This window comes from Pteronotus mesoamericanus, unplaced genomic scaffold (assembly GCF_021234165.1).
Source record: "Pteronotus mesoamericanus isolate MK-2021 breed Mesoamerican mustached bat unplaced genomic scaffold, CSHL_Meso_final contig_84, whole genome shotgun sequence".
Taxonomy (NCBI): Eukaryota; Metazoa; Chordata; class Mammalia; order Chiroptera; family Mormoopidae; genus Pteronotus; species Pteronotus mesoamericanus.
The window spans coordinates 4,926,404-4,953,270 of NW_026555267.1; the positions used below are offsets into that span (position 1 = coordinate 4,926,404).

General features: G+C 37.8%; 1 protein-coding gene across 1 annotated transcript in view; it reads left to right on the top strand.

Annotated features, from left to right (window-relative positions):
- STXBP4 (syntaxin binding protein 4) overlaps nt 1–26,867 on the top strand; it is a 136,433-nt gene that overhangs the window by 70,344 nt on the left and 39,222 nt on the right. Inside the window, exons 13-16 of the mRNA XM_054585433.1 lie at nt 3,052–3,228; nt 10,499–10,615; nt 11,106–11,155; nt 14,326–14,459. Of these exons, the coding sequence (XP_054441408.1) occupies nt 3,052–3,228; nt 10,499–10,615; nt 11,106–11,155; nt 14,326–14,459 (478 nt within the window). The remainder of the gene's footprint in view (nt 1–3,051; nt 3,229–10,498; nt 10,616–11,105; nt 11,156–14,325; nt 14,460–26,867) is intronic.

A 26,867-nucleotide genomic window follows, 5' to 3' on the forward strand; every position in this document is an offset into this window, starting at 1 on the left:
ATCATCAGCGAAATGCAAATTAAAACCACAGTATCACTTCACATCTGTCAGAACGACTATCATCAATAAATCAACAAACAACAAGTGCGGGCGAGGATGTGGAGAAAGGGCAACCCTTTTGCACTGTTGGTGAGAATGCAGACTGATACAGCCAGCGGTATGGGTTTACCTCAGAAACTTAAAAGTGGAACTGCTTTATGACCCAGCTATTTTACTTCTGGGAACTTATCAAAAGAAACCCAAAACACTAATTTGAAAAAACATGCACACCCTTATGTTCATTGCAGCATTATATATAATAGCCAAGATTTGGGACATTTACACAATGGAATACTACGTGGTCATAAAAAGAAGGAAATCTTACCTTTTGCGACAGCATGGATGGACCTGGAGAGCATTATGTGAAGTGAAATAAGCCAGTCAGAGAAAGACAAGAACCATGTGATTTCACATATATATGGAATCTAATGAACAAAATAAACTAGCAAACAAAATAGAAACAGACTCCTAGGTACAGAGAAGAGAATGACTGTTGCCAGAGGGCCGAGGGGTTGGGGGGCTGGGTGAAAAATATGAAAGAATTGAGCCAAAAAAAAAAAAAAAACAAACCCTCATAAACACAGACAACAGTATGGTGATTACCAGAGGGAAAGGAGGTAGATGGAGGTAGAGAAGAGGGTAAAAGGATAAATGTTGATGGAAGGAGAGTTGACTTGGATTGGTGGACATTCAGTACAATATAGAGATGTATAAATGAAATGTATATAATTTTATTAACCAATATCACCCCAATACACTCAATAAAATTTTTTAATACTTTTTTTTGCCTGTCATGCCATTCTTAGCACAGCCCAGCCCTTCCTCTCCCTGTCATTAACCTTTTTTATTCATCGCTCCCCTATGGACTCCAGTCAAAACTGATCTCTAGTGCCCTTTCTCAAAGGCACCACGTTCTTCCTTGTTCTCTTCCTTCGTTCACATTGTTCATTTTGTCTAACATGCTCTACTCTCTTCCTCCACTTCTCTAAGTCAGACCTAATGTTCTAAGCTGAGCCAGAAAAGGGATGGTGAAAGATACCTTTGTATTTTTTATGATATAGCATGTCTGTCCCGATACAGCATTTGCTAATAAGTAAAGGTTATTAATGATGATGAACGATCCTTTCAAACTACGTGTGGAATCTGACCACTTATGTCCGCCACTGCCACCCTTATCCAAGCCACAATTATTTTTTTCTCTGCCCCCTTCCCTTTCTCCCTGTTCCACCTTTGCGCAACCCCTACATTCTACCCTCAACACAGCAGCAAAAGATCCCCACTTGAAATTTAAGTAGATTCTATCACTTCTGTGCTCAAAACCCTCCATTCCCTTCCCATCTCACCCAGAGAAAAACCAAAGTCCTTGCAATTGCCTTCAATGCCCCTTAAGATTGGCCACTGCACCCCAGCCCCACCCTTGGCCTCCCCGCAGTTACCACTCTGCCTTCATACCCTCCTGCTCCGTCCCTGTCCCCTGCTACGCTCTACTTCTGCCACACTGGCTTCCTTGCTGTTCTCTGAAGACACAAGGCACAGTCCTGCCTCCGGGACTTTGCACAAACTGTTCCCTCTACCCAGAAAGCTCCTCCTTGGAAAATCTTCAGGGCTCCTCCTTCCTGCAGGTCTCTGGTCCACTGGCTTCTCAATGAGATCTTCGCTGATAATCCCTAATTTACTCTCTCTCCAAACTGGAGTGTATATTCTGGGGGCAGAGGGGAGGATTTTTTGTCTATTTTGTTCAGTGCTCTACCCTCAGTACCAAAAACAGAACTTGATGCAAAGTAAGTACTTAATAAATAGTTTTTGAATGTATGAGTGAAAATTTGACCCTTAAAAATATGTCCATATTCCCAACCCTCCTCTCACTTCAATCATATTTAGGCTAAGAAAATGAAGCATCCTATAATAGTTTTGAGAATATTAAAATAGCCATAGTTGAAATGCATGGCAATTGGAGCAGAAAGTTCGATTGCAGAGAAAAGAGATTTCTGCATCAAGTAAAGAAAAGAACTGGTTTATAGTATAACTGCCATTTAAATTATATTGGTGTCTTCAGGGACTGTTGTTGACCCAGCACCAAGGCACATTTTGAGAGAGCAAGTAGCTGGCCACCCCATCCTCTTCCTCAGGTGGAGAATGTAACTAAAACATGGAGATTTTTGTTTGTTTTTCATTTGTTTGTACTTATCATCTGGTAGCAGAGTAAAATGGTGAACAAGCATTGGTTGGAGTCAGACAGACCTGGGTTTAAATTGTGGCGTTTTACTATGTGACCTTGGATTATGTAACTACCCTGAGCCTCTGTTTGATTATGTATAAAATTATTTTTAGGTAAGGCCTTTCTCTCACTGTTGTTATAAAAGTTAAGTGAGAAAAGACACATGAATCACTTGAGACACAACATGTGTTCAATGAATGTCTCTGTGAGCATTGCATCCTATGGAAGGAGCTATATATTTTGCTACTGAATTATATTTTTTTGGATTAAGTCGAAAAAGAGAGGTAGCAGGTCAACTGATGTGTAGCAGTAAGCTTTGGCTACCAGGGCTTGGACCCTGGAGAAGCCCCACAACACTGTGGATCTCTCAACAGCAGTGATGAAGCTGCAAGAGCATTCCTGGAGCATGAGCCTTACCACCTACCTGAGTCTTGTGGAACCCTACTCTTTTTATCTTTTGAACCGATTCTTATCCTTCTATCTTCTGTTTTCAGTTCTCTTCTACTCCCCTTATTCTCAAAATGTTATGCTAGGTGTTTGAAGTTGGATATTCCATACTGCAAAATCATCCAAAAATCAACAAAGGAAAAGTAAGACCAGGCAGCTATTCTATACCATAAAATACATGAATGTTAATTTTCAATCAAGATGTGAGGAATATATATATATATATACACACACACTAAGTTTTGGAGTTATAACCTCTTGAGGAAGGAAATATTTTGTTTAAACCACTGAACTATTTTTACATGCCTTTTTTTTTTTCACATTGGCACCAATTTTGAAATCTTTAGGAAGCCAAAGCTGTCATCGAAGAAACCAGAGCCCTGCGAAGTCGGATTCATCTTGCCGAAGCCGCACAGAGACAGGCGCATGGAATGGAAATGGACTACGAAGAAGTGATCCGTCTGCTGGAGGCCGAGATCACAGAGCTGAAGGCTCAGCTTGCTGATTATTCTGACCAAAATAAAGTGAGCAAAACAGTCCCCTCTTCTAGTTACCATGGTTTCCTTGCCGTTGTCATGTATCCTGTTTTCATTTTCTTTTCATCTGCACTTCTAAACTAGGTCAGTGTTTGTCTTCTATTATTCAATGACAGGATGATGTGTAGTGATGGGGGCAATGTGGAAGTTGTGAGCCTCCCTTTATTCAGATAGTTTTGTGATGGAAAAGCATGTGCCCCAAATTTATTTGGGTCATCGGTCAGCATTGTACAGCTCAGGCATTAAATCCTGGAATTATTTAGCATTTAATTGATTACACTGTTTTTCTCTTTTGTTTCTAAACTTGCTAATTTGTCTTGTGGGGATGGGAGGAGGAGAATTTAGGGATGGGTTTTGCTTTTTTATTAAAGCACTCAAGGAAGTGTGAAAGTTAAATAACTTTGCCCAAGGCCCAAGATAATTAATAGGAAGAAACTGAGTTTGAATATAATAGGCTCAAATTTCAATAGCAAAACACTGAATGCTTTTGGGAAGGCAATGTGAACTTTTTTATATGCATTTTTATGTGATTTTTTTCCTATAGTACATACGATATTCATTAAATGGTGTTCAAAAACTATAATAGACATACAGATTGACTTCATGGAGGCAAGATAGAATATAAAATAAATTGAAATTGATATTTTCTAACTTCATAGTTTATTATAAATATGATAGGTGTTTATATCTCTAATCCAATCACCTTTCATGAGAACATAAAGCAACTTTGAATTATTTGTCTATTTATTTAAACATAAGAGTTAAATACTTTAAATATACCAATGAAACTCCTTTTAGACAAGCAAAATACAGAAGAGAATGTGAAATTTCCTCAGGTTAGCTCTTAAGAGTTAGTAATATGTTCCTTACATCTGTCCATGTAAACCAATTCCACAAAAAGTCTGACGTTCACATCACCGTTTGATAATACCACAAGGCCAAGGGGAAAACATGTTGCTTGAGAAAGCAGGAAAACTTAGGAATATTACATATATTGGTTTATTTTTGTCTCAATATTTACATTCTAAAAATGGGGATATGTACTTATTTTATGTAACTCTAACGTGATTCTTAAAAAAAATTTTGTAATGACGAAAATATTCAAAGTACTTTTTGCAAGGAAAACTAGTCTCTAAAAAAAATTACAACATATAAGGAGTTAAGATGAATTTATTTAAGTTTGTTTTTAAAAACATAGGTTATTTGAAATTCTTTCTTCCAGCTCCTTAGCTGAGGAACACTTGTTCTAAGTTGTCTGGTAGTAAAATTAATTCAATTCATTTTTAGCATAATGGGATCATACGCCATTTCTCTTAACTATACCCTTAGTGAATCTAGTAACCTATCTCTGAAAACAATCTTTTTTTTTTCAAAGAAGAGGTTTTAGACATGGGCATCTCAACATTTTTACCCAACACCAGTGGACAAAGAGAAACTGTTTTTCTAATTGTGTGAGACTACTGGAAGAGACATTGGCCAAGATGTTATAGAACTTATATTCAAATATTTATTTTTAAGACACAGATTTCTTTTTATAACAATCGTTTTACTTTACTTAGAAAAATTTATTTATTTATTTTTAGAGAGAGGGGAAGGGAGGGAGAAAGACATCAATATGTGGTTGCCTCTCATGCGCCCTCCACTGGGGACCTGGCCTGCAACCCAGGCAGGTGCCCTGACTGGGAATCAAACCAGCAACCCTTTGGTTTACAGGGCAGCATTCAGTCCACTGAGCCACACCAGCTGGGGCACTTTTTACTGTCATTATAATTTTCCCTTGTGTTTTCTGTTCATTTACTTATTTACCAATATTTTTGAAAATGCACAATGTCCCTGCCCAGTTTGATCTCTCTCCCTTGCCCCAGAGGTAATGACTTCCCTGGATTTTGTGTTAACCATTTTGCTGATAATTTTACAGTGTGTGTTTATATCCCTTCAAAATATGTTGTTTCATTTTGCCTACTTATCGACTTTATATAAATAGAAATATATTGCATGTGCTATTCTGCCTTTTGCTTTTTTCATTCAATATTGGTTTCTGTGATTTATCCACTTAAAGCTTATAGCTAGTTTATGTCTTTTCATTGCTTTGTTTGTACACCATTGAATGGCTGTACTAAAGAATATTTATCCATTCTGTATTTGTTGGATGGTCCAATTGTTTTCATTTTCTTCTATTCTGAACAGTGTTGCTAAAAACATTTTTGGATATATATATATATATCCTGTTCTATGTGTGTAGAAGTTTTTCTTCAGTTCATAGCTTGGAGTGGAATTGCTATGTTGGCTGATGACCGTACAATCAACTTTCCTAGGTAATGCCCAATTCTGTTTGAAAGGATTGGAACTGATTTTTACTCCCACCAGTTGAATGAGAATCACCATTTACTGCACATCCTTGCTGACACTGTTTTCCTTTACTTTTATCAGTCTGTCCAGTGTGATAAGTGTATCTCATAGTTTAATTTGAATTTCCCTGGTTACTAATGACTTTGAGCTGCTGATATGCTGGGATCAGCTGGCACTGGCTCAGGAAAGGTGATTGGGTACATATTTCTCAGCTCCCTGGTTAGTGACGTCAGGTTGGTAGCTTGAAAACAGCCATGACAGAGTTATTTATACCCCCGAACGCTATAAACCGGGGCTTTGCCCCCTCCCCAGCCCCAGATAGACAGCTGCGCATATACTTATGTATTTATTAGACATTTGTCTTTCTATATGATATGGCTCTTCATATCCTTTAGCTGTTTTTCCATTGGTATGTCTTTTTCATATTGACATATAATAATTGTTTCTATGTTCTCATTACTAGACTTATAATGTATTACATGTTATAAAAATCTTCTGAGTGTATGACTTCCTTTTCCACCCTATGGTGAAATGAATGGATGTTTTTCATTTTCATATAATTAAAGTTATCAGTTTTTCCCTCATGTTTCTTTTGAGAAGTCCTTCCATTCCCAAAGATATTAAGATAATTTCTTTATATTTTCCTATAAAAATTTTAAGGTTTTGATCCTTCTGTCTTTGATTTTATGGCATTGTGTGAGTTGGGGATTCCTTCCTTCCTTCCTTCCTTCCTTCCTTCTTTCATTTCTTCTAAATCAGCAGTTTTCAACCTTTTTCATCTCATGACACACATAAACTAATTACCAAAATCCTATAGCATACCAAAAGGTTCCAATCTGACCAAAAAAAAAAAAAAAGACCTAATTTTGATTCATTCACACTGGACAGCTATTTTTGTATTGGCTGTTATCATTCTTTTTATTTGACAGTCTAAGGGAAAAGAGGTCAGTGCCCCTAAATAGGCAGGTATTGCATGATTTAACAATTCTTGGGGCATACTATAGTGCCGCGGCATGCTGGTTGAAAATCACTGTTCTGAATGAATAGCTAAGTCGCTGCACCATTTATTCAAAAGCTTCTTCTTTCCTAATTCCTCTACAAAATCAGCTCTGTCATATATCAAGACTTTATGTGTATGGATCTTTGGGGGGGGGGTCTCTATTCTCTTTTATTGGTCTTTTTTTATATTCCTGTTCAAATAACACTTTGTGTTATCACTATTGGGTTGGCCAAAAAGTTTGCCTAGTTTTTTCTGTAAAATAAAGGACATATTTTTCATTTTCACCAATAACTTTATTCATTTGCATATTTGAATATGTTGACTATCTCCCCCACAGTATAACACTAATTGTTCTCAATTAATATCTCGATTTGATCACTATCAACTTCATCTAGTCTGCCCGACTGTGGAGCATTGTCCAGCGACAAATCTTCAGCATGAAACTTTGCAAACCACTTTGGACATGTTCAATCAGTCTCAGCACCTTCTCCATACACTGCACAAATCTTTTATTTGTTTTTGCATTTCATTTGCATTTTTACCTTTCTTGAAACAGTGAAGCATAACATGCTAAAAATGTCGCTCATTTTCTTCCATCTTCAATATTAAAATGGCTACAAAAGAATTCAGCAATTTTGATAAGTTTGTGTTTTTTTTTTATGCATACCAATAGGGCAGCTGTCACAATACAATCTAACAAAATTGTTTTGAATGAAGTTAAAGACAACTAAGCACTACTGGAGCCATCTTACAGAAAACAAATGAACTATTTGACCAACCCAATACATCTTTTGCCATAAGTCTTGTTAGCTTATTTACCCTGCCTAATTCTTTTTCTTTAAAAGTGTGTTAGTACATGACCCTTTGATCTTTTATGTTTTTAGACTCAATTAATAAATTCCACCAAAAAAATTAACCTTTTTACTGAAAATGCCTTAAGCGCATAGATTAATTTGGGAATAGTTTACATATTTACGATTGAGTCTTGATTTATAAACACGAATGGGTCACAGAAAGATGAATTGCATTGTTAGGTGAATTGAATTGTTGGTCTGCAGAATAACAACAAAATGTGTTGATGGTTGTTTTACTACATGGCCACTGCTTGCAAATGTTCAAAGGAAGCTTGAAAAGAGTTCTGTAGTTGTTTCACGTCGCTGTGTTATTTTAGACCACTAGATCAGAGTCATTAATTGTGGGGTTCAATTGCTCTCTAGTCATATTAATTTGTCAGGGAAGTGCATTAAAATCACACACATGGGGGCTTGTGATTAATGTTCTTTATGTGTTTTTGAAGTAATGCTTTTAGCTGCTTACAAGGTTGGAGTTATGTTATCATCCATTTATTAAAATGTTGTAATTCTTCAGTCTAGTAACATCCTTTTCCCCTTAATGCTTGTTTTTGATTGATATTAAAATAGTTACACTGGTTTTCTTTTGATTAGTATTTACCTATTTTTTTTTACATCCTTTTACTTTCAACTTATTGGTGTCCCTGTGTTCTAATTGTGTCTGTGATAAATAACATGTGGCTGAATTTCCGTGTTTCCCAATTTTAATAATTGTTTACCTTTAACTAGAAAGATTGTTTCAATTTCATTATTTTATTTGCTAATGCACTTGGCTTCATCTCTACCCTCTTAATTTGTGCCTTTTATTTGTCTCGTGTTTTCTTCGTGTTTTTTACTTCTTGCCACCTTCTGTCTTCTTTTTCTTCTCCTCCTTCTCCTCTCCCTCTCATCCTTCTTCTTCCTCTCCTTCCTCCAACTTCCTCTCCTTCCTCTCCTTCTCCTCCTCCTTTTTGAATTGGTTCAGACTTCTACTGCATTCTTCCACTCCCTTTCCATTTGTTTCCCTCTTCTGGTTCCCAAGTTACATACTCTTTTTCTAATTTTTAATTATTGTCTTAGCAATTTAACATTCTTCTGTAACTTAAATTATAAAACTAATCACTAACTTTACCCTTTTTTATAAAAGCAGTTTAGAATATAAATCCAATAATTTCTTCCTTCTTAATTTCTATTTTTGTCACTATTTTAGTTCTTTGTCATAAATTATACACTATTACAGTTTATTCTGTGCAGTCAGCCTTTGTTTAGCTAGACCACTATGCTTACCCTTTTCTATGTTTCTCATTCTTTCTTGCATCTCAGACCTTCTTGCTGAAATTATTTTCTTTCTTTATGAAGTACCGCTCTTAGAAATTTATTCAGTGAAGATCTACTAGTAATAAACTCTCTCCATTTTCATTTGTCTGAAAGTGTCTTTATTGAACTCTTGTTTTTGAAATACATTTTTGCTACCTTTAGAATTGTTGATTTAGCTTTTTTTTTTTTTTTGGTGTTTTTGCTCCGTGGTTGCAATAGTCATCAATCTGTCATTTGTTTGTGATCCATTGTTGCTTTCTGGATGATTTTAAGGTCTCTTTACCCTTAATGTTCAGCAGTTTCACTAGGAAGACTCATGTGCTAACTTAATTATTTAGAGTCATTGAGCTTCCTGATATCTTTCCTGAGGAAAAATGTCTTCTGCAATTTTTTTCTAACAACCATAAGCAGTTATCCTCAGCTATTTTTCTTTTTATTTTTTCTAGTCTTACTTGTGTAATTCAGATTGTACATATGCAAGATCTTCTAATTTTTTGTCTCCTTACCTCATCTCTTTTTTTGTACTTTCCATTTTATCTTTCTGCTTCATTATAAGATTCTTTACCTCCGTCTTTCACTTGACTCATTCTCTTTTCAACTGTCTCTAATTGGATAGTAAGCAAGCTTGCAAATTGTTTCTAATTTCATTATAATTACATTTTTTAAGATGGATTTTTTATGTCATTGAATCTATTTTGATATTTTCTCCCTTTTTATTATGCTTTCCATTCCTTTGAATTTTTAAGATATATTAAACATTGCCATATATTCTGTATCTGATCACTCCAGCGTCTGTCGTTTTCATAGGACTGACCCTGACACATTTCCTTCAGTGGACTTTCACTTACGGTAGCTTATCTCCTGAGGACCTGTCCTTTTGATACAATATATGTGAGCATGACTTACAATTTCAGTTTAGAAAATATCCCTCCGTAGAAGCTTTGTGTTTTCCTCTACCAGCCTGGGACCAATTTCAACTAAAATTTCAGCTTATGAATTTTCAGATTACACAGTAGCATAAATTCAGACTTTAAACCTACTTCAGCGGAGGCTTGCGGTTGGCGCTTATTCAGCAGATACTTTTCTTAATCTGCTCACCAGGGCCAAAGTTAAACCGTTGTGCAGTTTATGGGCTTGTTCCTCTCTAGTTCACCCTTTCAAGTTCTCCCGTTAAAGTTCTCCTGTTTACCACTTGTGCCTGATGAAACCCCAGACTGTCCGGCGCCAGCGCTCAGCGTGTCCCCCCAGAGCAAGTCACGCTGCAGGGCGCCCTTCCTCGCGTGCCCGCTCCACATTGCTCTCGCTCATCTCCGTGGAATTCCTGGACTGCGCGTGGGATCCTTTACCTCCCCACCAGCTCTGCTCCACACTGGACTGTGTTATAGTAAATATGTGTGTCTTATCTTCTGCCTTCCTCAGTTGTGCCACACTGGTAGGAGTTTTTGTCAGCATTTGGAAAGCCATGTTGCCAAAGGAATAATAAAAAAAAAAGCACTGTAAACTAATATAAATGTAATTTATTGTAGGAATCGATAAAGTTATATGAAGCTTATCTTGTAAAATTTGCAGCATCCCTGTGCAGTTTAACTGTTCAATGGGCCATTATTTTTAAGTGCTGCCACCAAATCAAAAGGTATACATAATAAAGAGAAAATAAATGATATGGCAATGTAGGATACTAGTTAACAAAAAGTGAAAGTAGGAGCCAGTCATATTAAACAGAAGGAGTGTGTAAGGTGACCTGGTTGCTCTCTCTTCCCAGGAAAGTGTTCAGGAGTTAAGAAAGAGAATCACAGTCCTTGACTGCCAATTGCGAAAATCGGAAACGGCTCGGAAAACTTTGGAGGCATCCACTGAAAAGCTTCTTCATTTTGTAGAGGTAACTTTTCCTATTATATTAATTTATGTCCACTTTTAAGAAATGTATAAACAATTAACATATAGATAAACGTCAGTGTTTGGTGTGCTTAAAACAGCAGTAAGAACTTACAGTCAGATTAAAAATTGCCTAGATAATGAGAAGACCAGCTAACATACACATTGCTAAGAGAAATGATTGAGACAGGGCAACATGATCCCAAATAGATGCTATGCGTTAATGAATAATTTCCTAGTAAAACTCTTGATACTCTATAACCATTATTTGATAAATATTTACCAGTTATAAAGAAAAGTTTCTACAGTTGTTATATTTCTGAGTAGAATGGCATGTTAATGAGTGGATCCCCACATCACATAACAGAAACACCTTTTAATCAATTAAGGGAGTAGCCTGAAGGAGGAGGTTATACATATTAACTAAGCAAGAAAAGACACCTTAAAAGACTATCAAACTTAGAAATCTTCTTCACTATTTTGTTTGTTGCTAGGCTGTTCAAGAAGTATTTTCTGATAATTCTGCTCATTTATCAACTTTAAGGTAAGAATATTTGAGTACTTTCTACAGAGTATGGCCACTGAGTACACTTTTGTCTGAAAATTGGAACTAAAATGCTAAAATCCCTTAGTTTTAAGATGCTACGTAACTCCTGCTCGATGCTGTTCTTTATTGTCTTGTGGGGATAAATACAAAGGGTTGGGAAACGCCCTGTCTGGTTTCAGGGACTGTAGCCCCGCCATCAGGTGAGAGGGCCCCAAGGCTGGATTTAATCAAGGAGGACTTGGGAAAACAGGCCGCTGAGGAACAAAACCTGTCCCCCTGTCAGGGACGCAGCCCCTGCCCGCCTCGCGTCACCCTGCTTGGCCCTGTGATGGTCAGTTGTTAATGACAGGTAAAATCTCTCAAGAGGAGGGACAACCTAAGCCAGATATCTGCTAGTATAAGCAGCAGACAAGGACTTGAGGGAGAAAGGGCAAAAAGGCCCACACCCCTCGGCTCAGCCTGGACTTGGCCAGGAGTCCTCATTCTGTCTGAAAGAAGTCTCCTTATCTCTTGGTGGCTCTGCCCTGCCCGCCGGGCTCAGGCTGGAAACAATACTAAAGGCAGGTACAGCCCTAAACTGGATCGGGCGGTTTCCCGGGGACAGTCAGGCCTAGAAGTTAAGTTCCTCTGAGCATGCTTTGTTCTTCCCTCAAAAGCCATAACTGGCTCATACTGGGAAGGAGATTTACATTATTCATAGACCCTGACCTGAGGCAGATCTCTTGTGTTCCTCCAATTGTTTTCCTTGATCTCTCTGTTTTCTGTAAACATAGCCTTTAGACATTGATTGATGAGCTTTGCATCCATACCCCTGTGCATATGGTTCTCAATAAAAGCGTTTGGACAAAGGGGTTTGGGGCCTTCTCTCTCTTAGAGAGAAGAGCCATGTCCTCTCTCCTGGCAAACAGAGAAGTGTTTTGGACAACTTGCGTTTATTCCCCCCATCCGTGACAACCCCAGGACAGTCTCTGTGGGATTCAGACCCTGCTCCCTCCTCAGCTGGCTCTGGACAGTAACCCTCAGATCCAGGAGCCCCACACTCTACCATGGCGCTCCCCGCAACGCAACGCAACGCTCCCCGTGACAACAGGATGTGTTGTTTTTGACCCCATCTCTGTGAAAGAAATTTCCCCTGGTATTTAACAAATCATTGTAACCTAGTATTCTGAAGTTGAAGGAATCTTGTCTTTGTCAGTAATTCTGTGAAGACAAGATTAACCTGAAGTTCTTTAAGCACCCTGTGTATGAATAAAAGTTACTCTACACAGGTTTAGTGCTAAGGGTAAGTCCCAAGCTAGGGTATTAGTTGTTATGGCAAACAAAAGTTTATAAAACATGCTCAGGCGATCAATTTCTTGCATTTTCAGCATTCAATAGACATAAATTAAAAATATATTTGGAGAATACACCTTGATTTTGCTATTATTCACAGTTTCTGATTTAAAGTTTCTTACTAGGAGCTACAATCATACTAATAACATTTATTTCAGACTACAAGAATATGGTCATTTGGATACATGATATAAAAGAACAATTTCTGTTTGTACATTTTCAAAGCAATTTTTCCTCATCTTATAATAGCTGACATTAGCGTTCAACTTCTAACGATGTATGCTCGCAGAAGCACAGGAAAATTCTTCCTTTTGCTATGAAAACAGCAGTTTAAGAAGCGAAGATGATGCATTGCATTCTTATTATATATTTTAGGTTTCCACAGCTTTTTTTGAATTTAGAAGAATTCCTATAGTAGTACACTTTTAGACTCATTTACTTGTAATGCTTTATTTCTTTTAATGAGGGAATTTGACACTTTTAATTGTTATCCATGCTACTTATGATGTAGGATAATTCTGTGAATTCCATGATGAATATTTTTAGTAAGGATGGTAAACTACTCAGCGATCAGGTTCCCCTGGCATGACTCAGGTGTGTCCCGTACCCCCAACCCCAGCATCTCTTCATGACCTTGAATAGTAATCCGAAAGTTCTGTTATTAGAAATGAATGTTAAAATGGCTACTTAAAAGCCAGAGTCTGCCCTTTCCTTAAACTAGTTCATGGGGGGAAAAAAAGATAACTTTAAGAAGTGACATTAAGCAGATTTTCACCTTGTCTTGAAAAGTTATATGCTAGCAAAATTCGGTTCAGTCTTTTTAATATATAATGTCTTCTGTAGTGGATATTTGTCTTGGTCATTCTACACAGAATAAAGGCTCTGTATTTGAATTTAAGAATTGATGCTTTAATTTCTCTTTGTGAATTAATCCCATCCGGTTTAAGAAGATGGACAGCAAGTAGGTATGGTTTTATCATTAGTTTAAAATAGTCTGTTTTCTCCCTGGCTGCTGTAGCTCAGTTGGTTAGAGCATCCTCCCATAAACGGAAAGGTTGCAGGTTTGATTCCCAGTCAAGGCACACGCCTACATTGCGGATTTGGCCCCCAGCTGGGTCACCTATGAGAGGGAACCAGTCGATGTTTCCCTCACACATCAGTGTTTCTCTCCCTCTCTCTCTCCCTCCCTTCCTGTCTCTCTCAATAAGTATGTCCTCAGGTGACAATAAAAAAATAGTTGTCTCTTTTCAACTGAAGTTTTAGCATAATAACTTTTTGCAGTAAAACCTTGCATTGTAATTATATCTGAATGCAGTTATTTCAGGTGGCATTCGCATTTTTAAAAGTAATATAAATGAGCTAGGCTGTTAGATGTAGGAGCAACAAATGGAAATGCTTAGGAGATAATTTCATGATTGAATATGATACTGAAGTTATAGTTAATATTACCAGAAGTAATAGTAAATGGGTGTTATAAATTTGTGTGTTTAACTTGAATTTTTACAAAACTGAATAATAGGCTACATCATGTTAGCATAATACAAGTACTTATAAAATAAGCCCAACAAATGATTTAGGAGGTGGACCATCCTTCCATCTCTTCCTTCTTATGTATGTTATCAACCTAATTTTTAAAATGTGCCTATTTATTATACAGTAAAGAATTGAAAACAAATAATGTTTTCTGTGAATTACTTCATTTATGGCTATAAAAATTCAGTGTTCTCAGAGAAATATTTTTTGTACAAATTTATAACTAAAAAGACTTCATATTTAGCAAAGGTCAGTGTTCTTTACTGAGTAATCAGTGCAGCTTTGCTTTATTGCCCTCGTAGTGAAAGAAGAGCTTTGTTAGCCTCCCAGGCTTCGCTTACGCCGCTGGGACGGAACGGCCGCAACGTCGCCGCCACGCTGGCACTTGAATCCAGGGAGCTCGTTAAATCTGTCCGTGCCGTACTTGAGATGGACTGTAAGTTTTCTGAATTCTTTTCACTTTTTAAAATAATTCACTTAACAAAACAAAAAAAGAAAATTTCAAGTTTGACCGTTTAATTGTGTTCAAGTATTGATTTGACTACGGTAAAATTGATACAGCTAAGCAATAAAAATCTTAATGCACTAATTGTTGGGGAAGAATATCTGTTTTATATAAAGTGCCCCAAATGGCTTCCCACAGAAGATAGCTGATTAAGATATGTCTTTATTTCCATCCAAAGTCTCTTTGAATTGGAAGATTAATCATAAAAATAAATCCACAGTAACCCTGGAAACCTGGAAAGGAGGAATCAACAGTGAGGAATTTTTGAATAATATACAACTGGTGGAATAAGGTTGAAGGTACAGCCCAGCTGAGCGAAAGACCCCAAAACACAATAACTATGAAAAACAACACTGCTGAAACAGTGAGTTCAGCAGAACCAGGGGAAAATCCCCAGGATCACAGGCAGGGAACACTAGGAACAGGCCCTGGGGCAGTGAGCAGGGTGATTAATTAAAGGGCTGTGCGGAGCTGAACCCGTCCCTGCTCTTCTCAGCTGCTTGCTCAGGCATTTACTCCTAAGCTGGGGCCCCAAGGAGGCCTTTCTTCTGGAGACGCACGATCTATCACTGGGGACCACAGAGTCACCTTTGAGCTAGAAAGACAAGCAGGACAGTTCTCTCAGAAGCTTCCAACATCTCAAAGCACAGGGAGGTCCTTGGGTAAAAGCTTAAGTGCCTGACATTACCCCCCTTTCCTCCTGCTGTCCCCAGGCCCTTTTCCTTCTTGTGGGTTTGAACACCCTTCTTACTGTTTTTCTGTCTCTTCTCCGGATGTCAGTCTGTCTGCCTACTGTTTTCTGTTCTGGCTTCTAACGTTTCACTATTTCTCTAGATTGCCATTCTTAATTTTTCTCTACTGAAGATCAGACAGTAAATATATGTAAATATAAGTATATAGAGACACAGATAAAATTCTTGTTTATTATCTATATATAGTAAGTTTTGGATAAAATCCTGGGTGGTAAATGGCTTCACTTGGTACAGAGTAATGTAAAAAATCCTTTGGGGTAACTTTTTACTTCAATACTATTTTATACAGGATTGGAAATCATGCCTCTTAATAGTATCTGCTGAATTTATATAATGGGATTTTTTTTTGGTTTTGTATAATCTATTGCCATTTTTAAAAATCAAATTACATTTCAAAAACCCTGTAAGAGCTCCTCATGTAAAGGAATCCTGTAGATTTTAAGGGGAGATGAAAAGTAACCACTCCTAATGCATTGCGTGTGTAAGCTCAGAATTTTACACATCAGACATTTGTAAGTTAGAGTGGGAACAGCGGAGGGAGGTGCCCCCACAGACACAGCCTAGTGGACATTGCCATCATTAATTTCAGTTACTTCGCTAACATTAATCTTTATATTTGTCAAACATGATTATTCAAAGAAAATATTTGAAATTTAGCAGAACTACATTGGAAGAAGAGTCAAAAATTCCATCTGCACTTTTTATCCATTGCAAAATTACACATAGTTTGTTGCTTAAAACTAGCAAATAGTTTCTATGTTTTCTTTTTATTTAGAAATATAATTGCCAATGTTGGCATATTTTCCCAGTGCTTTTATAATGGTATATGACATATCTTTTTAAGTTTAGTAATCAGATCAACTCAGCTCAGTTTTCTTTCTCTTTATACAGTAGCATTTTCTACATATGTAATGAAAAACGGAAAATTACTGCCATGACGTAGATAATTCGGCTGCAGCCTTTACCTCATTCCTTTGGCCAATCGCTATCTGGTTATTTCAAGTTACAATTTGAAATTTTCTCCTGGGTAATTGCCTCCACTTTCTTCATAATATAAGGACACTCTAAGATGTTATATTATGAGATTTTCTCAGAAATGAGAATAAGATTTCTTGGGTCTTAGAGCTTAAAAACAAGCTTCTGAGGAATATCTACAGGACAGTTCTGAACCTTTTTTGGATCATGAACTACACTGAAATCTGGGGAAAGTCCTCTTCCCAGAATTGTGCAATTATACAACATTGCATTCATTTTCAGGTGTGTATGAACCCCAACTTAAAAAACCTGATAGAGAATAACAGATAATACGAATGGGTTGCAAACATGGCTGTCCAGCCCTCAACAGAATACCTGTAGCAGTGGGCAAGTTCCTGAATCATAGGGGCAGCCCGGAGCGGAGTTTGAATCCGTGTAAACAAATGCATCTCAGAATCTCTGATGTTCTCTAGAAGTAGACTCTGCAGAGAGCATCCCAATTAGTCATTCGACTTTCTTGGGCAAATTACACAACCTCTGGGCCTGTTTCCTCATATGAAAAGTGGAGATCATATCTGTAGGGCAGGAGTGGAGGGTTAGATGAGATACATGTCAAGTGGCTAACAGAGCACTTGGTAATATGAGAAGTTCCATAAATGGACCTAGCCACAGCTGCTAAGCTGGTACCACGTTATCATTATCATTTAAAGTAATTAATTTACACACACTTTTTCTCTGTGCTAAGTACAGAGAAAAATACTTAATAATAATTATTGCCTAAAGCTTCTTTCAATTTGGATACTTTTGAAAATTGGTAGATGAGAGCTTTTCTTAATATATAACATTTAATGTTATTAGGGATTTTGTGTTAGAGAGTATTATCATCACAGGAAACGCTAAATTTCTGAATCAGCATCTTATCTTTCCGTTGTTTACTACTAAGAAAACTTTGGTCTGTTCTTTGACATTTCTTCCATTGAAACGGTATATAAACAGAATAGGCATTCTCAACCATTTTTGGAGCCCTTGGAGTACTTATATTGTTCTCAGTCAGTATTTACATGATCAATATTGTGATACTTTAGTGTAATCTTAATTTAAGATAACTACTTCTTTAGAACTATAATCTTTTTTGATTGACAAAATAATTCTGTAACAAAAGCATGAAGAGGCAGTTCTATTTTCCAAGTGCATAATGAAGGGACCTAACTGGATAATCCCTTAGGAGGTCTTTGATAAAGAGAAGATATTGATTTCCAGATTAATTGGTAACATAAACACAAGCGGCTACCTTCGTTTAAGAGATTCCCATGGAAATGATTAATGCAATATGAAAATAGGGGGAAATCTTCAAAACAGCACTAGCAGTTACAGGCAGACCCCCAAAACTCTTCAATACAGGGCAGGTCGGACCTCATAGAAGGAAAACACAAGCCCTGGCTGGTGTGGCTCAGTGGAATTAGCACTGGCCTGAAAACCAAAGGATTGCAGGTGTGATTCCGGTCAGAGTCCATGTCTGGGTTGCGGGCCAGTTCCCCAGTAGGGGGTGTGCAGGAGGTAGCTGATCTGTGTTTCTCTCACACATCAGTGTTTAGTACATAAATAACATTTTTAAAAAAAAGAAAGAAAGGAAGGAAGGAAGGAAGGAAGGAAAAAGAAAGAGAAAGAAAGAAAGGAAGGAAGGAAGGAAGGAAGGAAGGAAGGAAGGAAGGAAGGAAGGAAGGAAGGAAGGAAGGAAGGAAGGAAGGAAAGGAAGGAAGGGAGGGAGGGAGGGAGGGAGGGAGGGAGGAAGGAAGGAAGGGAGAACACAAGGACCAATTTGTCCCCTCCTCTGCCGAACAACAGTAGCAATTATGAGGAACCCTGGTGCTAGGGCACCCCAACTGCATTCTAATTTGAACAGGTAACAATGTCAGAAACTGCCTGGGGATGGACAGACTCTTTTTTTACTCTTATCTTGGTAAGTCAATGGCATTTTTGAAATTTTCAGCGTTCACACAGAATCTGTGTCAAGCAGCAGGCGCACCGGGGCTTGGTCCTTTAGACAGCGTAGCCACACTTCAGATGTGACGCGCCCTGGGGCATCCGGGAAGCTTTAAATATAAAGGGAGTCTGACACAGTGGCCCCTGCACCAAAAGCCACGTCGCTCTGCACAGCCGTCTCTGGTCCTGGCTTGCTTCTCACACCCCTCAGGCCGCCGCGTCATCCTTGAGCACGCGTTGCAAATGCACGTTGGCCAGCCCCCGGCCTGAGCTTTGAGGGGGCAACGCCAACAACCGGGGCCCACACATCCTTTCAAAGGTCAAAACCCGATTCTGAGTAGAGAGTTCTCAACATTCAAGCTTTTATAAAGAGAAATATGTCACACATATACACGCACACATTTCATCCAAGCTCTTACAAACTGACATACATATAAATATACCAATACATGATTATGAAAAAGTCCCAGTATTAGAGCTAGCAAATATAGCTGTCAAGATGCAGAATAGAGTTTGAGAACAAGATGATAGTGATCTCATGCCAAAACCTCCCCATTCTGCTCTTATACTTAGAAATGACATTTGAAATTGTGTTTGTATGTTTAAAAGATTAAAACCAAGAAAGGATCATCTCCCTGCACCAAAACAGAGGGTAAAACTCTAATGATAAGTGGGTTCTCAAGCTTCAGAGATGCATGGAATTTAGATGAGCAGCTGGAGCAAAGGTTTCTCCACCCACAAGGGCCCAAATGAAGCCTGAGCAGAGGAAGCAAGGATTTGTCCTGTGGAGAATACACTCTCTTAAGTTACTTGTATAGTAGACACCTAAGAAAAGATATCCCTCCACTTTAGAGCCACGTGGGCCTGGCCCTAATTAAAATTCAAAATAAATATTCTCATCCACAAAAGGTAGGGATATAATTTGGCACATTCTTGGGAATCAGTTTTGCAGTACATATCAGGAGCTTTTAAAAAGTTTCTTTAAAAGTTAAAAAAAAAATGTGATGGTCATATATTTTAACTTAATAATCCCACCCATTGGTATTTTTTTGGAAAAAAAATGAGAGATGTGCATAAATATATATATATATATGTGCTTTCATCATAGCATTTCTTATAATAGAAATATGGATGTTCAACTGTTACAAATTAGTTGCATAATTATGTAATTCTTACTCAGCCACTTGAAAAGAAGGGCGAACTTTTCTCCTACCAAGCAATGGCCATCTGATTGCACACATTTGTCTCTGCAAGCCTCCTGCATCAATTCAGGTGTTCTTGTCTGAAATTAGCAATATTTTAACTTTTAAAATTAGAATGTCAGTAATAGCTGCTTTTTGTCTTATAGTCTAATTAGAAGTTATTTAGGCAGATGGGAAAAGGTTTTACGAGAAGAAAGGGAAATGCAGCACTGCAACATTTGAAGGCCTTTGTAATTTTTCTTTTAGGTCCAAAACTCAGAGTTGACATAGCAGCTTCTCAATGTACTTATTCTAGGTCTCAAACTATCATTATTGCTTTTCTTATTTCCCCAAAGAGCCATATATCTTTGGTGAAAGTCAGCTATACTATTTAGAATGAGCATTATGGTATTTACTTCTTCATAAAGTAACCATGCATATTTATATATTTTTCTTCTCCTGGAATTTGGGAAAATGTTCCAAGCATAAGGGAATAGCTTATATGATTCTGATGCCATTGGAGAGACAGTCCACCTGTTTTTATGAGGTAGAACTGTTCTCTAGTGACTTGATTATTCAGAATCAGATAATAACCACATATTTGTGGTGTCTTACCATTCAAGGAAAATGGTAAAATCACATATTGTCTTGTATTGTTGCAAAGTAAAAGTAGGTCACTGCTGTAATGTTCCATTAAGAAAATATATCAAATTTAATCTTGGGTGATTTCTGGACAAGAAACTATGATTAGGTTATTTAATTTTGTTTTAAATGGGAAAATTATTATTAGCTTCAAGAAAAATAAGTAATTTCTTTCCTGGTACAATTTTATTTCCAGGGAAAAAAAAACTGAGAGAAAAATATATCACTTAAGAAAATGTAATCATTTAGATTCACTACTTTATTCTTTCATGAACTTTTTATTGAGTATCTACAGCGGGCCAGACCCTCACCTAGGCACTGAGATAATGACACAAAGTCCTCACCATCAAGCTGCTTAAGGGCGGAGATAGACAAGCAAGTTAGCAAATAAGTAAATAACAATTACAGACAATGATGGCTGTTATAAATATAATAAAACCAGATGATGTGTAAGGGAATGTAAGTGGAGATGTTACTCCTTTTTAAAGGGGTGACATTTGAGCCAAGATCCAGCCTGGAAAAAAATCTATGGGGAGAGTTTCTCAGGCCAAGTACAAAATCCCTGAGGTAGGAGCTATCTTAACATATCTGAGGGACAGAAAAATGCCTGGGTATCCGATGTGTCCGAGCCTGTGGGAGAGTAACACAGGATAGTATAGAGGTGCAGAAAGGAGCCAGATCATACAGGGCTTTGAACTCCACCCTCAGAAGTTGAGATTTTATTTTGTGCTGTAGGAGCCTTTGATGGATTTAAGCAGGAGGAATAATATGCCCTGATATACATGTTAAAAGATCATTCAAGCTTCTCTTTGAAAATGGGCTGTAAGAGTAGCAAGAAAACAGAAAGACTACTTGGCTATTGCAGGGACCGACATGAGAGATGGCAGTAGCTTGGGCTAGAGTTGGAGCAAAAAGGAACAAACACTCATTTTTAAAAAAGAGATTAGCAGTATATTGGTGTGTATAACATTTGGAACACCTGCAATTCAGTACTAATGTTTAGACTTGATATTCACGAGCATATTGGGTCCAGGAGTCCAGGTGCACGAAGCGATGCATCCACTGTCATTGCCAATCGTAGACTGCCTCACATGTCCCTATTGCTTCTTCGGCACATCAGTTAACTATTGGGTATTTGTCTTTTTCATTAAACCAATTCCTGAGAATTGAAATGATGAAATTATTTAATAATACCAAATCGGTAGTAACCCTCTACTATTTTCTATTGGTATATAAGAAGCAAACATAATACAGTCTGTCAGTCATAAAATCAGAAAGCCACCGTGTTTCCAGTATTTAGTATATACAAATTTCCAGTGTGAATTAATCCCAGAGCTACTACATGGTATGCATTTTCACAGAAGATCGTTACCAGGGAAGTATTTCAGATATAAGCTTTAATCACGTAGACTGCCAGCAGCCATAATATATGAAGACATGGCTACATGGGCAATGCTTAATCCCTCCCACAAGGCAGGCCTGTAGTTGTCAAGGGGATTGCACAGGGTGTACAATATCTGGGATTTAATCAAGTAAATGCCGATATACCTTAGGACTGGCATGGTGAACAGAGTGTAACATAAAATGATTTCTAACACAAAGCAGAAAAAATGCAAGGACTGCTTCAAAACTATTGAAGGCATTAATGGTAAAGTATAGTAAATCATCAGCCTTCCACAAAATGGAACTCCAATTACTTTCACAATTAGAACTGACTACAATAATAGAAAGTCTAAAGTGTAGTTCATTCTTCAGTCCTATAACTGGACATGCACAATTTCAATGATGCCAAAAAGAAATATTTTCCCCTCAAGGCCTGAGAATGTCCTCGTCCAAACTGAGTGCATTTCTTTCGGTTAATGGAATAGGTGTTCTCCAGAGGTCATATGAGGACAAAGTATCAACAACTCATCTCAGAAAAGAGAGCAGCAGTAACAGTTGTGTACATTGCTACATAAGTTTAGTAATAACTTGGTATGATAAACTAGTTCAGTTTTGATACAGGACTTCCTGCCTTCAACAACAGAATATTACTATTACTATTACTATTACTATTACTATTACTATTACAGGTAATATAGTTTAACATAATAATACCATAGATGTAGAAAGTTTTAAATGTTATCAGTTTTATTTTTATTAAAATCATTGACCAAAATTTACCTCATCTTAACTCATTTTCACAACTTACAAACATTCAGAATAAAGCAACAGATTGCATTGGTTCAAGAAGCTTTAATAATTTTTGATCAGGTATAGAGGACATCTAACTCCCTGATGTACTAGTTTCCCAGGAAGTTATATTGGGAGAGTATCTGTTTTTTGGTTTGTTTGATTTTTGCTTGTTTTTATTAAGAGTATCTGGGGTTTTTTTCTGTTAGAAACCTCTGTATAGTTTGAATTTCTTTTAGAGGGAGCATTTGTTACTTCCAATATTTAAACCATCTTTTAAAAGCAAAAAAAAAAAATTTAAGTATCACTGAAACATCACAGTAAGAAATAAAAGGTCTTTTTGGAATCATTTAGAAAACTATGCATAAAGAGGGAATAATGAATGTGCCTAGGACATAGAATCAAGAACTAAATCTTTAATCTCTAAATTTTAATCTCTTAAATTTTTCAAAAATTTATGACCTTATGAATTTATCCAACCAACATTGCCAATTAGATTCAAAATGATTAGACCTTGGGACTACACAATGCTATCAGTGTTACTCATTTCTTTTATAATAACTCCCAAATGCTAATGAGAAGTTAAAGCAGACAGAGCACTGGGAGTGAGGAAACCTGCTTCTTGCACAAGATCTTTTAAACCGTGAGTTAATTCCTCATCCTGACTTTTGCTACATTTACCAAAATGGAAAGAATGAGTGTTACATGGCTCACTACATTACCGGATAAAATGAAGCTATATTTGTGAAATCCTGTTTAGTTTTTATGTAAAAATTAGTTGTTTGTACCCTAAATGCTCTCTTTATCAAAAAGGTAGATTCATTTTTCACTTGTAGAGAGGCAGAATAGTACAGTGAGCAAACCACATGCTACCAGGTTCAAATACAGCTCTACCAGTTAATAGATCTGTTTTGAAGCCTCCGTAAGCTGAGTTTCATTTTCTTCATCTATGAAAATGGAGATATCACCAACTCGTAGGGTTGGTGTGACGATTAAATAGAATGTATCCGAAGTGGCTAGCTTATTAAAAATATTATAAAGTGACTCATATCTAGTAGGTACTTAATATGTATCATCATTATTATTTTCACCATTCACTGTTTTATGTAGTAAGAGTATTTTGTTCTTGCAGCCTAGTTCGATACGATAAACTAGTCTCTTCCCCCGCCCTCTCTTTACTGGGGGAGTGGTGGAAGAGTTAGAAAACATGGAAGATGGTGAAAGATTTTTACTAATATAGATTTATATAATCTATCATTAAATTACTCCACTGAAAACACATAAGAACCCACGTGCTCAATCCTTGAAAACAATTTCAAAATAATGTTTCACTCTTTAAAGTAGTAGTAAAATTTGTATAGGAAATCTAGCTTCAACTCAAACGTATTTCATGGATATAAAGTTCAGCATAATAAAGAAGTCTATGTCTAACTGGCAGCCTCAAGGGCTCTTCATATTTCAGTTTTGTACATGGAGAGGGAGGCTTTGCTGAACTTGTGTAGAAGGTAGAGATACTGAAATTGTCCAGGGATGGGTACAAGTAGCCACCAGTTCATTGCAAACCTTTAAACTAGACTTTCACCCATTTCACCCATGTGAGGAAAGAGTAAGCCATGTAGATAAATAGTAGAAGAAGGTTCTAGCAACAAATGCAAAAGCTCTGCAGCAGGAGAGAGCCTGGTATGTTTGTAAAAAACCAAAGAGGGGGGCGTGGGTGGAGAGTCCAGCTCGCTGTGTCACTCAGTCCTCTCGGTCCGATCCTTGGCCTTCAGAACGGCCTTGCATTACCACCTGCCTAATGTTGCCTTTCTCTCTACTTTCATATACTCAGTTTTACTCACCTGTTTTTATTCTCCTCCTAGGATTTCACACTATGCATTTTTTGTTTGTTTACTTGTTTATTATGTGTCTCCTTTATTAAAATATGACCCCCTTGAGAACAGGGATCTTGAATGTCTTGTTCATCACATTTTAGGTAACATCTAGAACAGTACCTGGCACATAGCAGGTGTTCATGAAATGTTCATGTTTTTAAATCGTGATTAATATCTACTTAATATACGAAGTTTGTCCGGAAAAAGTCCAGCCATTGTTAATATAACGAGAACAGTTTGCACAACATCCACGTAACTTGGCAGCCAAGGAGAGACTCCACTGCGCTAGTCAGTGGGGGCGGTAGGCGCCATCGAGTGAGCATGTGCACAGTGTGGCCATCACATTAAAAATGAATGAGGAAGGAGAGCAACAGATCTGCCCCAAATTTTGTGTTAAGCTTGAACATTCCTCCACGGAAACTATTTAGATGATTCAAAAGACCACAACTATGGGCAACTGGTGATTGGCAGCTTCATCATGACAATGCGCTTGCTCATGCAGTTTTGTGACAAAACATCAAATCACCCACGTGACGCAGGCCCCACATCCCAGATTTGGCTCCCTGCGACTTCTGACTTTTTCCAAAACTAAAGTCACCTTTGAAGGAGAAGATATTTCAGACCTTCAGTGAGGTTCAGGAAAATACAATGGGGCAGCTAGTGGTGATTGGGAGAACTGTGTGAGGTCCCAAGGTGCCGACTTTGAAGGGGACTGAGGCATCATTGTCCTCTGTACAGCGCTTCTTATATCTTGTATCCTCTTCAATAAATGTCTCTATTTTTTCATATTACATGGCTTGATACCTTCTGGACAGACCTCATATATGAATGTTTAGTACCTGTGCATCAGACACTGGGAAGAGAGGCTCACTGTGCTCACGTTGAGGATGTCCTTGTAGTGGAAAGCTGGCAGTGAAGCTCAGTGGGTAAGACTTGAGGAAGGATGCAATGAACTCTTCTTGTACATATAGACCCTAGGAAGGGTTCCACATGTCACCAGCTGAGAATTTCTGACCAATATACTTTTATGAAGGGACATACCTTTTTTCGAAGCAACAGATCTAATCAAAAGGGAGTAAGACTACAGGCAGTTTCCTGTCCAGAAAGCCATGAATGTGAGTGAAGGCAATGCACCATAAAGAGCATCAGAGATGAAAAAATGCAAGAAACCAAAGCAGGTCTATAAGAGTGGACCTCAGACAGCTCAGGCAGAAGAATATGAATGATGCTGTCTCAAAGGAGATCATTAACTCATGCAGGCCAAGCTGTTGTAATAGTGAAGTACTTCAAAATCTGCTGGAATTGTAGTTCTACTAAAAGAATCTAAAGATGTGCTTCTTTAATTATGTATGTATCTGGACATATACCACAGATTCCGTGAAAGTAGTTTTGCCTTGTTTTGTTTTAAAGAGGCTAAGTGGGGTTGTCCTGATGTTTAGAGACCATGGATGGAAATGCAGCTTCTGGGGTAAGAAATCCTAAAAGTATATGCAATTACTTACAGTCTCAGTAAGGGGAAAAAAAAAGGTAGAAGTAAATCGAGGGACGCTTCACAGAGCTTTTCAGTGAGCTGAGATGTTTAAACAAATATACAAAACCTGGAAAAAGAAACAACCTAGAACTCACAAGAACTCATAAGAATGGCAGCAGGAATGTTAGAGCCAGGATTAACTTAACTTTTTATAAAAATTAAAGATGGGGAGAGCTGTATTTGAAGCACTAGCAAAGAGAAAAAAAGATTTGTTAAATAAATTAAAGGGAAAACGTCTACATCATGCAGTGTACAGGCTGTTCGGATGACCTTCGTGGTTCTCACTTCCTGGTGTTCATGCCCTTGTGTGATACCCTCCCCTGGAGTATGTGCAGGGCCTGGGATTTACTCAGAGCGAGTAGATCCCACAAGGGTGATGGGATATACATGATGATATCCCATAAGATTTCAGGGCCTTTTTTTTTTTTTTTTTTTTTTGCTGGAGTTTCTTCCTGACTTTGAAAAGTGAGATGCTGTGTGGGGAGACCCACATGGCAAGGAGCTGAGGGCAGCCTTGAGCTGACAGCCAGGGAATTTGAAGCCTTCAGCCCTGTAACCACAAGGAATTGAATTCTGTTGACGGTAGCAAAGTCTTTCCCAGTCAAGCCTCAGATGAGACCACAGTCTGTGAGACCCTAAGCAGTGGACTCAGCTAAGCCTTCCCCAGACTCCTGACCCACAGAAACTGTGAGATAATGCGTTACTTTAAGCTGCCAAGAGTGTTGTAGTTTATAACACAAAAAACAGAAAATTAATACCATGAACTGCTGCTATTTGCTTCTGTCTTCCCTGTTGAGAAAATGATGTACAGAGTGGCAAGGCTAGAATTTTCCCCCTTGAAAAAGTTTCCTTCTACTAGAGGAAGAGATACAAATTATGTTCTTACAGCTTCCATGAGCTTTGTGAATCAACTTCACACCCTGTGTGAGATGACTCCTTTCTGTCTTGCCCGTCTCTTTAACTCTTTTCTATCCAATTGGAGGAGGTTTGGGGGAAATAGAAGGATACACCTGTACAAGCGTAATTAAGATTATATTAGAAATGCTGTCATGAATCTTCCTGAGGGAAGCAGCCATCTCTCCTCACCATTCAGCTTAACATTCCCAGTACCTATCACAGTGCTTGACACATAGTTGATGCTCAGTGACTGATGAATGAATTTGTTAAATTACCTCAGCCATGGATTCAATAAGAAAGAAAGAAAGTTACTTTGCTCTACTGTGGTGCTT